The following is a 14847-nucleotide window of genomic DNA, read 5'->3' on the forward strand; positions in this document are numbered from 1 at the left end:
GCAATCAGCTGTGATGTTCACCCTTCCCTTCTGTTTTGTCAGTCCTGGGAAGGGGATTAATCAGTTTGACCATTATGCTCTGGCTGAAGGTTTCCATCTGATCCATGAATAATTTTTTTCCCTCCCTCAGAGAAACTGGTGAAGGATGCTTGCTCAGCTCTCTCCCTCCTGGATCATCAGAGAGGGAGAAATAAAAAAAAACTGATTATATTCCTCTGCATTAAAACGTTGAGCTGGTTCACTGAAATTTATGATCATTGTAAGTGTAGGTGATGCACTCTTGTACTGTTTCCAGGTTGCTCCAGTTAAATTTACAGCAGTTTAACCAATGCAGATATTTAGTTCTCAGCCATGGGTAGAATTTTATCTGCCAAGAAGGGATCTGTGTAAGTGTATAAAGCACTGAGAAATGATGGTGTGTAGGTAAACCAATTTGTTTCTGCTCTCGCTCACTTTTTAACAGGATGTGTTCAGAAGTAAGCAGGAAACACAAGCGGGTGACAGGTCACAACACTAAATATGTTTAACAGCAAAATAAGTGACAATATCTGTTCTGACATTGTTAGCTATGCTTGGATACCCTGAGCAGAGTGGACCACACCAGGAAATTCACAAAGAGCAGAATAGGAAATAAAAGCTAACAGGCTAGATCATAGAGTCATTGAGTTGAACAGAACAGAAACTGACCCTAAAATATAACTCATCCATGTCAATTAGATATTTTAAATTAATCTAGTCCCATCTAGCAGCAGTTGTTCCATGTCCCTCTAAACACTTCCTATGTAACCATCCAGATGCCTTTTAAATGTCATAATTGTACCAGCCTCCACCACTTCCTCTTGCAGCTCATTCCACACATGTACCATCCTCCGCATAATAAAGTTATCCCTCAGGTCCTTTTTAAATTTTTCATCTCTCACCTTAAACCTAGTTACAGAGTTGTCATAGAGCTGTACAGCATGGAAATAGACCCTTCTGTCTAATACATCCATGCCAGCCAGATATCCTAAATTAATCTGGTCCCATTGGCTAGCATTTGGCCTATTTCCCTGTAAATCCTTCCTATTCATATACCCCCAAATTGATGCCTTTTAAATGTTGTAATTGTACCAGCTACTACCACTTCCTTTGGAAGCTTGAATTCAAATAGAGAATCCCAAATGAAAACAGCATTCGCTCTAGATTTTCTATACACGGATTTCAATTGCATCACTTTCGACACTCCCTCAAGAGTGTTGCACTGACAGTAATTCACTTCCTCTTCATTATTATAAGCACACCTAAGTCTGCAACTGTTTGAGACTTTCATTTGTCTTTTGAATTAAGGCCTCAGCTGCAAAGTAGTCTAAAAAGTTAATGGACTGAATCTTGCTGAAGAATTAACAACATGCTAATGATGCACACCATTATTAATGCATATATTTGCTAACAGGTCAGGGGCTTAGAAATTTGCTGTCAGTTGTGAATTTTCAGAATGTGTTAGTCAATTTGCACCTTTTTCATTGTACAAATGGCATCCTGCCCTGAGTGTCCCTTCAGAAGAATTTGCTGGATTGAAACAATGATTACACATTCAATTCATTGCAAAATGTTAGGGCTGATCATCAAGTAAGTAGCCATTCATCACAGTGATCATTGTTCATGAAATGCCAAATGACCATTCTGGTGCTGTATTTGATAACTAATGTTTAGGCATTTACCTCATATTCTATAAGCTTTTCTCACATTTTCTTCTTTTACTTCAAGTTTGGGATATTGCGTGCAATTCTGGTCTCCTTCCTATCGGAAGGATATTGTGAAACTTGAAAGGGTTCAGAAAAGATTGACAAGGATGTTGCCAGGGTTGGAAGATTTGAGCTATAGTGAGAGGCTGAATAGACTGGGGCTGTTTTCCCTGGAGTATTGGAGGCTAAGGAATGACCATATTGAGGTTTATAAAATCATGAGGGGCATGGATAGGTAAAAATTGACAAAATCTTTTCCGTGGGATGGGGGAGTCCAGATCTAGACGGCACAAGTTTACGGTGAGAGGGGAAAGATATAAAAGCGACCAAAGGGGCATTCTTTTTCCACGCAGAGGGTGGTGTGTGTACGCAATAAGCTGCCAGAGGAAGTGGTGGAGGCTAGTAAAATTGCAACATTTAAAAGGCATCTGGATGGGTATATGAATAGGGAGTGTTTAGGGGGATATGGGCCAAGTTCTGGCAAATGGAACTAGATTAAGTTGGGATATCTGGTCGGCATGGACAAGTTGGACTGAAGGGTTTGTTTCCATGCTGTACATCTCTATTACTCTATCTATTGTTTCCTCACTTTACTCTTCCTCCTGTACTTAATTTGACACAAATTCACTCTCCATCATACCCATCCTTCTTGCTCACCTGCCACCCTTACTTCCCCTAAACCCTTCACTCACCTGCCAGCCTGCCACTTGCACATTTACCTTCTCTCGGTGGTGAAGTAGTAATGGCACTGAACTAGAAATTAAAAGATTCTTGCCAATAATCTTGGGATGTGAGCTTGAATCTCATCATTACACAAGCTAAAATTTAAATCCCAGGATTTTTACAGCAGAAAAGATGGCCAATCAGTCTTTAGTCTGTGCAAATTCAATAAAAATCTGGACCCAGAAGTTAAACTAATGGCGACCATGTAACCATTCTCAATTATTGGGGAAAAAAAATCTGGTTCACTAATGTTCATTTGGTGAGGAAATCGACCATCCTCACTTTGTCTGGCCTACATGTGACTCCAGAATCACAGCAATAACTTCCCTATCAAATGGCCAAGCAAGTCTCTCAGTTCATTGGCAAATCGGAATGGGCAACAAGTTCTGGCCTTGTCAGTGGCATCCACTTGTCATACAAGAGTAACATGGGAAATAGCAGTAAGGGTATGCCATTTGGACCATCAAATTACTTCAGCATTCAATGAGATTTCAGCTGAGCTTCTAACTCAAAGACCTTTTTCTGCATTATCCTCCGTATGCTTTGCTTTCTCTAATATCTTTCAATCTTATTATTAAATAGACAGTCATATGCAGTATGACTGAGCTCCACAGCATACCAGGGTACAGAACTCCAAAGATTCTCAGTGAAGAAATTCCTTCTAACTTAGTCATAAGTCGCCTCTCTCTCTTATTCAACGGAGACAGTCATCATGCATGTCTGAAAGCAATTTAATAACTAAAATCAACAATGGAAACAAACACAGGGACTGAATCTTCCTTTTGATTTGGCTGGGTCCAAGTTAGGTTGATTTTTTTTTGGGAATGCGAGATGCCTCACCCTATTTTACCAGACTCCCTTCCCTACCATGCCCCAAGACGTCTCTTGGTATCCTATTTTCACTAAACCTTCCCAACCCTGGTCCCATAACAGCTAGTCAATGATGGTTATCTGCCAATTATAGAGAGCCCTGAATCTGTGGAATTCAATTCACCACCTCAGAGTGCCAGGACACGGAACAAATGCCAGGAGGAGATAGACAGATTTTTAAGTAGTAATAGGTTAGGGGTTTATAAGTGGAGTTGAAGCTGAGATAAGACCAGCCATGATAATAAGAAGGCCCCATGGACTGAATTTCCTACACCTGCTCTGATTTCTTATGTTCTTCTGAGGTGTAATGACCCTAATTGCCTCTGCAACTGTGCAGCAAATCCTGTGACCGCGAGCCTGTCCCCATGGACAGATTAGTGTTTATCTTGGACAGTGAGATCTATCACTCCCAGAGGCCACTGGAGATAGGCACACACCATTCCAATGCTCCACCTATTGTTGTTCCAAAAGACCAAAGGTACATGACGGGTAGGTAGAGAACGCTGGCATCAATCATGGAGGCTCTTTCTCATAAGGCGGCAGCCAGCTGGAGGCTCCTCTGCACTTCCCACTCAAAGCACAATGGAGAAGGCAGACCACGTCACCCCCACCCCTATCCCCACACCCTCACCCCACCCACCCCCACCCCTCATACACCACCACTAAATTCATTTTCACACCATGCGGCAGCGCTTCATTGCCACTGATGATGTTCCGTGAGTGGAGGTGCTGAGATCCTCCATGGACCATCTGGAAGCAGGAGAATAATGCATACACATGGCATTGGGTCTTGATGACACCTTTGTCCTTCATTATACAGTCATGGAGATGTACAGCATGAAAACAAGCCCTTCGAACCAACTTGTCCATGCCAACCAGATATCTCAACCTAATCTACTCCCATTTTCCCGCACTTGGCCCATATTCCTCTAAACCCTTCTATTCATATACCCATCATGATGCCTTTCAAATACCGTAATTATACCAGCGTCCACCACTTCCTCTGGCAGCTCATTCCATACAAGCACCACCCTCGGCATGAAAAAGCTGCCCCTTAGATCCCTTTTAGTCCTTCCCCTCTCACCCTAAACATTTGCTCTCTAGTTCTGGACTCACCCACCCCTGGGAAAAGGCCTTGTTTATTTACCCTATCCATGCCCCTCATGATTTTATAAACCTCTATGAAGTCACCTTTCAGCTTCCAACATTCTAAAGAAAACAGTCTCAGCCTATTCGGCCTCTCCCAATAGCTCAAATTCTCCAAACCCTGGCTGTATAATAGTAAATCTTTTGTGAACCCATTCAAGTTTCACGACATCCTTCCGATAGGAAGGAGACCAGAATTGCACGCAATATTCCAACAGTGGCCTAACCAATGTCCTGCACAACTGCAGCATGACCTCCCAACTCGTACAAATGAGGTGACTATGCCTGGTGATGCCATTCACTGACAGCACCCCCTCCTATTAAAGCCAGTGTGCTTCTGACCACAGGCTAGCACCCTCCTGAATTACATTCATCGTAGTTGCGCTTTTCGAATTCAAATCCTGCAGCTCCTCTCAACTGCACTGCACCCTTGCCCCGATCCTGAGGACAAATTTGCTGAGACTCAGTCCTATGTCCCTTGCCCACTTCTTCCCCTTAGTTTATGTGGGCAGACACAATACACTGATTATATCCTGCTCCTACAATGAAACATGACGAAAATCTCTGGGAAAGATGTGCCCAGACTCCTGCCGATATAGTTCCCTCACTGCATTAGCGGTGTTCCTCTACATCTCAGCAATGTTCACTTGGTCTATCTGCGCAGTCATTAATGCCGACTTGCATACTCATAACAACCTCCTTGGTTTTGCCAATTAGTGCAGTCACAGTACAAATAAGATACAAGAATAAATGATAGCTTTAAAAAACATCAGCTATAACATAAAATTGATCGGTCTGCAAAATGCACAGTTTAAAGGTAGCTTTTACATGGGAGCCCAGAAACACAAATTTGTTGTGATAGGGCAGTTAACTACAGTGGGCTTAAAAGTTGCAAACCATTAGAAATGAGTTTCAGAAATAGCTCACTGTAATTGGCTTTATATTTCAGATTCCTGGAAACAGGTAGTCTCCAGGATTACCTTTCCTGTTAATGGAGTCACTTACAGTAAGGAATAGGAGAAAATGAACCTTGTCATTGTTTTCAGAACGGAGCTATGGTACGAATGAAAATGATCCCACCTGTACAGCAGCCTGCTTGAATTAGATTTGCTACGTGCAAAACTGCAATGCAAGCAAATTCACGTACCTGTCTGTCTTTCTGTGGTGCAGGAAGCAATGCTCTGGACTTCTCAGCAACTTTCTGTATAAAAACAAGAATAATTCAGAGATTCTACATGCCTTCATTTTCACATTAAAGCATTTAAAAATAAGTATTGAATTTCAGGAACAAATTACTCTTTAAAGTGCAGATGTAAAATGGATTGGTTACACGATTATCCTACAATATTAACAATAACATGCTTCAATTTCAATGACTGGCATACTTGCTTTGCTTATTCTTTGTAGAGTGGTTCATTGGCCAAGCCAGAATTTATTGCCCATCCCGAACTGCCCTTGTAAAAGTGATGGTGAGCCATCTTCTTGAACTTCAGCACGGTGCGAGACAGTGGCTCATTGGTTAGCACTCTGTCTCATGGTGCCAGGGATCTGGGTTCAATTTCAGCCTTGGGCTACTCCCTGTGTGGAGTTGACACACTCTCCTTGTGTCTGCACAGGTTTTCTTTGGGTGCTCCCATTTCCTCCCAAAAATGTGCACTTTAAGTGGATTAGCCATGCTAAATTATCCATAGTGTCTAGGGATGTGCAGGCTAGTTGAATTAACAGGGCTACAGGGATAGGGTGGCGGGGGGCAGTGGGTCCAGGTGGGATGCCCTTTGAAGGGTCAGTGTGGACTCAATAGGCTGAATGGCCTGCTTCTACACTGTAGGGATTCTATGATTCTACAGTTCATGCAGTCCATGTAAAACACAGTGCTGTTCAGGAGAAAGCTTCAGGATTCTGACCCAGTGACAAAAGAATACTCATATAGTTCCAAATAAGGATGGCTAAGGTTTGGGTGGTGGCGTTCCCATGACTCCATTGCTCACATTCTTCTGGAAGACAGAGTTCTTTGATTTGAAAGGTGTATAGGGACAGAGAGGAAAAATGGGATTGAGCTACAGGACCAATCCTGAATATTTTGAAGGCAGAACAGGCCTGAAGGGCGAAAAGGCTTACTTCTATTTCTACTTTCTATAAAATCCAGGGAAATTATCTCGTAGCTGTAATGTTACTGGACCCATCCTCCAAAAGGTCCAGACTAACACTCTGGAGACGTTGTTAAAGTTCCACCAATTGCCATGGTGGAATTTAATGTAGTTTATAAAAGTTGGAAAAGTCAGCTTGTCATAAAACTATCATTGATTGTTGTAAAACTCCATCTGGATCATCAATGCCCTTTAGGGAAGAAAATCTGCCTTCTTTATTCCATCTGGCCTACGTGAGATTCCAGACCCAGAGCAATATGGTTGACTTTTAATTGCTCTCAAGGGCCATTAGGGACGGAATCAAATGCTTTCCTTGTGACGACCACATCCCATCGCAGAATATTCAAAAAAGTTAGAAAAATGGGCAACACAGCAAATACTGAATTTCTAGAAAATTAGTAAAGAATGGTGTCACAGGATTTTGTTTTAGGCAATTTAACATTTAATCAGAGAGACATGTAAGGAAGCTAATATGATCATGAGAAGAATTTCAATTTGCCTACATTAATTGGGAAACCTGTGCAGGGAATTAGAAAGTGAATCACTATTAATTAAGGGCTGTTACATGACTCTCAGCCGTGGGAACTTTAATACAGCTGGAACAATCGCATACTTACAAAACGCCAAGGGCTGGCAGAATGGTCTCAATTACAAAATGGTGAAACAACAATCAACACAATATGCTGGAGTTTAAATTACAATTTATATAATTTAAATAAAGACAGAAAAAGGCCTAATGGTTGTAGAAAGGGAATTTCTAGATTCTGAGGAAGAAACCAAGAAATGTGCATCACATATACTGGTCATATGAGGTACATACACAAGCACTATTGCAGACTACACATTCCACTGTGTTATACGTGCATTACAGAGCATAGGGAATGTATGCGGGAAACACAAGAAACAGAAAGGGGATGTGAGGAACAGATAGAGTTAGTAGTAGTTGTCTTTTCCTTAGGATGGGGGATTTCAAGGGGGAGGCACATTTTTAAGGTGAGAGGAGACCAAGTTGTAAAAGACAAAGAAGCAAATACTTTACAGAAAGGGTGGTTCAAGTATGGAATGAACTTCCTGAGAAAGTGGTGAATGCGGGTAAAATCACAACATTTAAAAGACATTTGGATAGATACATGAACAGGAAAGGTTGGGAGGGATATGGGCTAGGAGTAGACAGGTGGGACTAGCTTAGTTTGGGATTATGGTGGGCATGGACAGGTTGGACCAAAGGGTCTGTTTCCATGCCGTATGATTCTATGACATCTTGCATTGAAATTAAAGTATACTTAAAAACAAGGGTGAATACACAAGGAGCTTAAAAAAATAAAGACATTGATTGGGAGTTTTCAGAATCATTACAGATCAGAAGAACAGAAAGTAGTTAAAATGTATGAAAGGTTAAATATATTCAAGGAACACAGTTGACAAATGGAACAGTGAAGCCCTGAGAGACCCCAGGTGAGACAAAGGACATTATAATAAATGATCGCCGAATGGTCAAAGCCCCGAATTATGTCCTTGTGCCAAGCATTTACAAATGAGTCCAAAGATTGCCATTCTCTCACACAATTACAAGTTAGATGGCAAAAGGAAGAAGTAAAATGTTGAAATTACCCAGAAAGCATTTGAATCAATAGCAAGACTCGGAGTATGAAGGTTTTATTAGACAAGATAACACACAAAAAAAAACAAGACCAAAGTTTTCTTGAACTTGAAGATTTAATGATTTAAAGCAACAGGACTTACCTGAAGTGGAACATGTAGCATAGAAAAAAGTATTCATTGCAAATTTATAGGTGCTGTTATGATTGTTTCCTTCTATTCTGGTAGTTTGTGGTCTGTAATGTTTTCCTTTTGTCTAACAGTAACTGTAGTGTAAGTCTGGTAGATTTCTGCAAACTATTTTATTGCAAATATTGTTCTCTGCAATTATATATTTGTCACTAGTGCACAGAATTTCATCATTCCTTCACAGTATCTGACTGAACATATGATCATCATCCCTTTATCTTTACCATTCTCATATTACATCTCTTCCCTCACACCCCACCCCGATATTCCTTTCAACTTCTACATTAGCTTCACAAAGCTACATATTTAAACTCATTACATAATGAACATCTGGCTCTTCCTCCACCAAGCCTGGCCTTCACGAGTGAATGTTTGTCCTGCTCTTACTGCTCATCCCAATCTTCTTCCACTCATCACAATCAATCCAGGGAGATGATTTCTTTTTTTAGAAAAGATTAGATTACATTACAGTGTGGAAACAGGCCCTTCGGCCCAACATGTCCACACCGACCCGCCGAAGCACAACCCACCCATACCCCTACATTTACCCCTTACCTAACACTACGGGCAATTTAGCATGGCCAATTCACCTGACCTGCACATCTTTGGACTGTGGGAGGAAACCGGAGCACCCGGAGGAAACCCACGCAGACACGGGGAGAATGTGCAAACTCCACACAATCAGTCGCCTGAGGCGGGAATTGAACCCAGGTCTCTGGCGCTGTGAGGCAGCAGTGCTAACCACTGTGCCACCGTGCCGCCCTACATTTTCAATGTAACTACTACTCTGAGTCATAGTTAACATTGTTACTTCTTCATTACTCCAAAGCTTTTGGTTGTCACACTCATTCATTCTTGAGTTATATTATTACTTTCCATTCCTCTTGAAAATGCCCCCCAATTTTGATTGCTTTGCTTGTTTGTGTATTGTGCCCCATGGTGTCCTATCTCTGACCCATACCTGCTAACCTGAACAGATAAAATCTTTGCTTAATGCCTAGAATTCTGTTCTTCGGTTTTCTCTTTTGGTCATTCTTGAATGTCCTTACACTTTTCTGGTCTTGAGCTCTGCCCAGGACAATAAGAAACTAAGAAGGTTGTGTGCACATCTCAGACCATCATGGAAGCCAACCTTCCATCCATGAACTCCACTTACATGGCTCGCTGCTGCAGAAAGGCCGCCAACATCGAAGACCCAATGCACGATGGTAATGCTCACCTATACCTTTTCTGTCAGGCAAAAGATATGGAAGCTTGAAAACACGCACCAGCAAGCTCAGGTACAGCTTCTTCCCAGCCGTTATTAGACTGATGAATGGACTCTCTAACTTCAAATAATGCCGATCTTGCCTAGTGCATGCCCTGTGCCACGTAATGTGTGTGTCTCAGTGTTTTGTTCTCATCTTATGATCTGTATGTCCCTGCTTACTATGATATGCCTGTAATACTCATAAACAAAACTTTCACTGTATTTAGGTACAAATGGCAAAAAATCAATCAAATCAAATCAAGATACAATAGTTCATCAATGCTTTGCTGTAGCTATGGAATTTGTTCTGTAAGTAAGTCTACCTGTGAATATCTATTCCTCTCGGGTGTTACTCTGTACTCCGAAAGCTAAATCCCAATCATTATTTTTCTGCACTTTCTTGCTTTTGCATTGACTGAATGAAGAGGACATCTAGTGACCTGGATCCTTTCTGGACTCTGCTGGAAATCTCTCAGAGTTGAGAGTGTGATGCTGGAAAAGCACAGCAGATCAGGCAACATCCAAGAGGCAGGAGAATCGACATTTTGGGCGTGAGCCCTTCATCAGGAATCTCTTAGAGGTATTCATTCAAGAATGCTGGACCATCAGCTGAACCCATATCATCTGTGTGCGAATAAAAATGTCTTCATTGATTGATCACAGTCTCTGCTATTGTAAATAGAATTCTGCTAATGTACAGCCATCTAGAATAGCAGTCTACTGGAAATGTAGTCTACCTGACTGTCAACAAGGTTTAATATTATCCTTTGCCTTGGCCAATCTGGGTAAACACGAGAATAATAAAGGTTTTGCTGGTGCCTGACTATTGATTACACAAGGATGGCAGCATATAGGATTTTGATGATGGTACTAATTTTAAGGCTACAATGTTGTTTGAAGTTTGTTTACGAAGCTGCCTTGTTAAAGGTTTTACTTTAAATTTCTGCTGGCAAGGCATTTAACAGGTCAGCTGCTTGCAAGAGTGATTTTGAAGTAAATGATTTGAAGGTGCTGAAGATTAAGCAATTCCTTAGTATCAGTTTTAATGACGATGGGTGCAGGATTTGATTGTTAACCTTAAATAGATAAGTTCAAAAAAATCATTCAAACAGCTTGAACTGAGTATAACACCTATTATTGAAATAGAATTAGAATTTGCTTTATTGTCACGTGCACAGGAGCGACAACAGTGAAAAGTTTGCAATATTTCTGCCTATGACACCATCTTAGGTACAGGACACCAAGGTACATCTACTTAGGATTGCTGCAGAATTGAAAGAACAATAAATAAAGTTGAGCATTGGAATACAGAGTTTTCAAAAGTATTTGAATAACTTGAAAATTCCAGCATAAATATAAAGTGTTTTTAAAAAGTACTTAAAGTACAGTCCTTTACACCCAAGTCTGTGCCAGCACCCAGACCCTAGGCCACACCACATCAGGTCTTGAGGCCTCGCATCCACACTGCAAGGGCCCCCTATTCTCCGTGACAGCCTCCAGCCCAGGACCCGTCTCTCCCTCATTGGTCTCGAGCTTGGGACCTGCCTCCATGGCGATGCCCTCCAGCCCAGGACCCATCTCTATGGCAACACCCTCCAGCCAAGGGCTTGTTTCCCTGTGTCGGCCTCCAGCCCAGGACCCGTCTCCCCCGCGATGCCCTCGAGCCCAGGACCCGTCTCCATGGTGACACACTTGAGCCTGGGGCCTGACTCTACGGTGACACCTTCGACCCTGGGACCCGTATCCACGGTGACGCACTCCAGCTGAGGGGTCGTCCAGAACAGTGTCGGCCTCCACCCCAGCACCCGTCGGCCCCGCGATGCCCTCGAGCCCAGGACCTGTCTTCACGACGAAGCCCTCCAGTCCGGGATCCGTCTCCCCCATGACGCCATCCAGTCCAGACCCATCTCCCCGGACGCGCCCACCACCCTACCCTGCCCCACCCAGCACCGGCCTGGTCTCAAACTCGCCTCCGGGTCTCGCCAGCAACAGCCTCTGGTCTGGAAGCTGCTTCCTCCATTCCCGCTGGGTAAGTTTAGAAGTTTAAAATTTTGGAAAAAAAAACAGCAGGAAAAAGAAAAAAACTGGTGGAGCAAAGGAGTTCCAGTTGGAGTGTCCTACTCTGCCGCCAACTTGATTTATGAAAAGATTTCAGTTTGCTAACTAATTTAGTCAATTAACAGCAACTGCAGGGCAAGACATTGATTCCTTTTTTCGAAAAAGAACTTCTGATATTCTGCTGAAAAGATTTGGTTTAATTGCTTTAGCATTCCTTGGAATGCTGATGTGTATAGGAATGCAATGGTTGACATTACAGATGAGAGGATGCAACATTACATCAAGATACTTCATTTGTACACAAAATGAAATGTTAATTCTTAGGGCTTGGGGAATAAGACTAGGACATTTATTAAACCTGTATGACTCTGTCTGTACTTGGTGATGCCCACCTTAAGCTGAGAGAAATGTTTAATTCACACAGTTTCCTCATAAGAAGTTCAACCGATGCAGAATTGGGAATAAGAGCTGGAGACTCAGTTGTTTGTGGCACAGTCTTACCATGACTTTTGTGATGCAATTAGAGTTTTCAAGTCACTGAGATGTGCAGCACAGAAACATGCCCTTTGGTCCAACCTGTTCATACCGACCAGATATCTCAACCTTATCCCGTCCGACCTGCCAGCACCCAGCCCATATCCCTCCAAACCCTTCCTATTCATGTACCCATCCAGATGCGTTTTAAATGTTGCAATTGTACCAGCCTCCACCACTTCCTCTGGCAGCTCCTTCCATAAACATACCACCCTCTCCATGAAAACATCGCCCCTTAGGTCTCTTCTATATATTTCCCCTCTCACCATAAATCTATGCCCTCTCGTTCTGGACTCCCCAACCCCAGGGAAAAGACTTTGTCTATTTATCCTATCCTGATTTTATAAACCTCTATAAGGTCACCCCTCAGCCTCCGACACTCTAGGGAAAACAGCCCTAGTCTATTCAACCTCTCCCTAAAACTCAAATCCTCTAACCCTGGCAACATCCTTGTAAATCTTTTCTGAACCCTTTCAAGTTTCATAACATCTTTCCGATAGGAAGGAGACCAGAATTGCATGCAATATTCCAACAGTGGCCTAACCAATGTCCTGCACAACTGCAACATGGCAATTGTTCTGAACAAACTTTCAGCACAAAATCATTTTAGTGATTTTAAAAAAAGGACCGCATCATTTATGACGACAACACTCGTGGAATTCTGGGCTTGAATAATCAGAAATGTCTGGGTTATCTTTGCTGCTTGTATGTTCAGTGTTTACCCTTTTTTTTCTAATTAATTTGTTCAAAGATGATATTACACACCCCTGGAGCAGGTGGGTCTTGAACCCAGGTTTCTTGGTCCAAAGGTAGGAACATTATTACTGCACAGCAAGAGGGCCCTTGCTTAATATTTATAACAACTTGCTTAATCACTTACATTTGATTCAGAAACAGTGGTTGTGGTTAGGCCAAGCACATTAGAGGATTATATGGCTTTAAATTAGAAAAAAACCTCAGAACTTAGATATTTTAAGCAATTGGGCTTTATACCTCAAATACCCTAAATTCATAAGGAACATATGAAATCTTCAATTTTTCCATAAATTCATAGTCACCTCATATATTACTGAATGTGAGCTCTTGACTTGGTTATTCCCAAGTGACCTCTGTGGATTTAATGAAACATTTCATCCCTCACAGCCTTCTGAATTTCTAACCTCTGATTAAAGTCTTGAAAATCATTTAGTGTAGTCAAATGCTTCTTTTGTTCATGACACTTCAGTTAGAGCTAGCTGCTTGAACCTGTTAGCTGATCTGAGTACATTCTTTGCAGGAGCTTTGAGCTTCGCTTACTTCAGGAGCTGGTGAAGAATTTTTATGACAGACCTAAATGTTTCCACATTTGAAATAATGATAAAATCATTTTGCTTCAGCTTGATGCATACACCGTATAATCAGAAATTATCAGTCTGAATCAAAACCCCTGGATAACGTAATGGGCTTTTCCATCGCCTCTGTGGAATTCAATATGATAGACAACAGGACGTCGGTGATCACAACCACCATTGGGTCGTCTGAAAATCACGCACAACCCAATGTTACTATTATTACCTCTTTTTCTATTTATCACACAACATTGATGTGTTTCATTTAGTGCTCTGGAAGTGAAATGGGGCAGCACCGGTAGCAGTGCTGCCTCACAGCACTAGGGGCATGGTGCCCATTTCGAGATTGCACCTTCTCTCCATGTCTGATGAGTTTCCTGTGGGTGATCTGGTTTCCTCCCACAGACTAAAGATGTGGTTAGCTGGATTGATCATGCTAAACAGCGCTGAAAATGTGTTGCTGGAAAAGCAACCCGGAACCCGAAGAAGGGCTTATGCCTGAAACGTCGATTCTCCTGTTCCTTGGATGCTGCCTGACCTGCTGCGCTTTTCCAGCAACACATTTTCAGCTCTGATCTCCAGCATCTGCAGCCCTCACTTTCTCCTCGATGATCATGCTGAACAGCCCATAGTGTCCAGGGATGTGCAGACTAGGTAGATTAGCTGTGGAAAATGCAGGATTTCAGGGATAGGGTGGGGAACAGTAGGTCTGGGTGGGATGCTGTTCGGAGGGTCAGTATAGACTCGATGGACCAAATGGCCTGCTTCCACACTATAAGGATTCTATGGTGATTCGATGAAGTAGGCTGTCTTTCTTGGATCATGGCTCTGGATCTGAATGTGTATCATTATTAAGCCTGCTGAGGACGCTTCTGTGGCAAAACCTGAGTCACAATGTACCAATACATCTGAAGAAATAAATCTCACCTTTGTCTTCTGAAATTATATGGAGTGCTCAATATTCCAAATCTACTCCTCACTGGTGTAGCAGGCTGAAAATCAAGCCCCGCTATCTCTAGAGTCATCACAAATGTAAAAATAAATTACCAAAGTCTGCAAATTTACCTGTGTGATAGATGCCGGTTCACAGAAAATGCAGACTTGGGCTTTCGTACTTCACTAGAGTTATTAAATAATATTAATAAATAACCACAGAGAAACAACTATGAACTGTAGGCAGATGATTCCAGTGGTTATAAAATCTAACCCACTTCTAATACATGCCTGCACACACAGAGAAGAACTGAAAAAAAAATGAAGCCAGAAGATATAACAGCAAA

General features: G+C 42.1%; 1 protein-coding gene across 1 annotated transcript in view; it reads right to left on the reverse strand.

Moving 5' to 3' along the window:
- tsnare1 (T-SNARE Domain Containing 1) overlaps positions 1-14847 on the reverse strand; it is a 596230-nt gene that overhangs the window by 102151 nt on the left and 479232 nt on the right. The window contains exon 8 of the mRNA XM_043687537.1: positions 5611-5664. Within this exon, the coding sequence (XP_043543472.1) occupies positions 5611-5664 (54 nt within the window). The remainder of the gene's footprint in view (positions 1-5610; positions 5665-14847) is intronic.

Source organism: Chiloscyllium plagiosum, chromosome 4 (assembly GCF_004010195.1).
Source record: "Chiloscyllium plagiosum isolate BGI_BamShark_2017 chromosome 4, ASM401019v2, whole genome shotgun sequence".
Taxonomy (NCBI): domain Eukaryota; kingdom Metazoa; phylum Chordata; class Chondrichthyes; order Orectolobiformes; family Hemiscylliidae; genus Chiloscyllium; species Chiloscyllium plagiosum.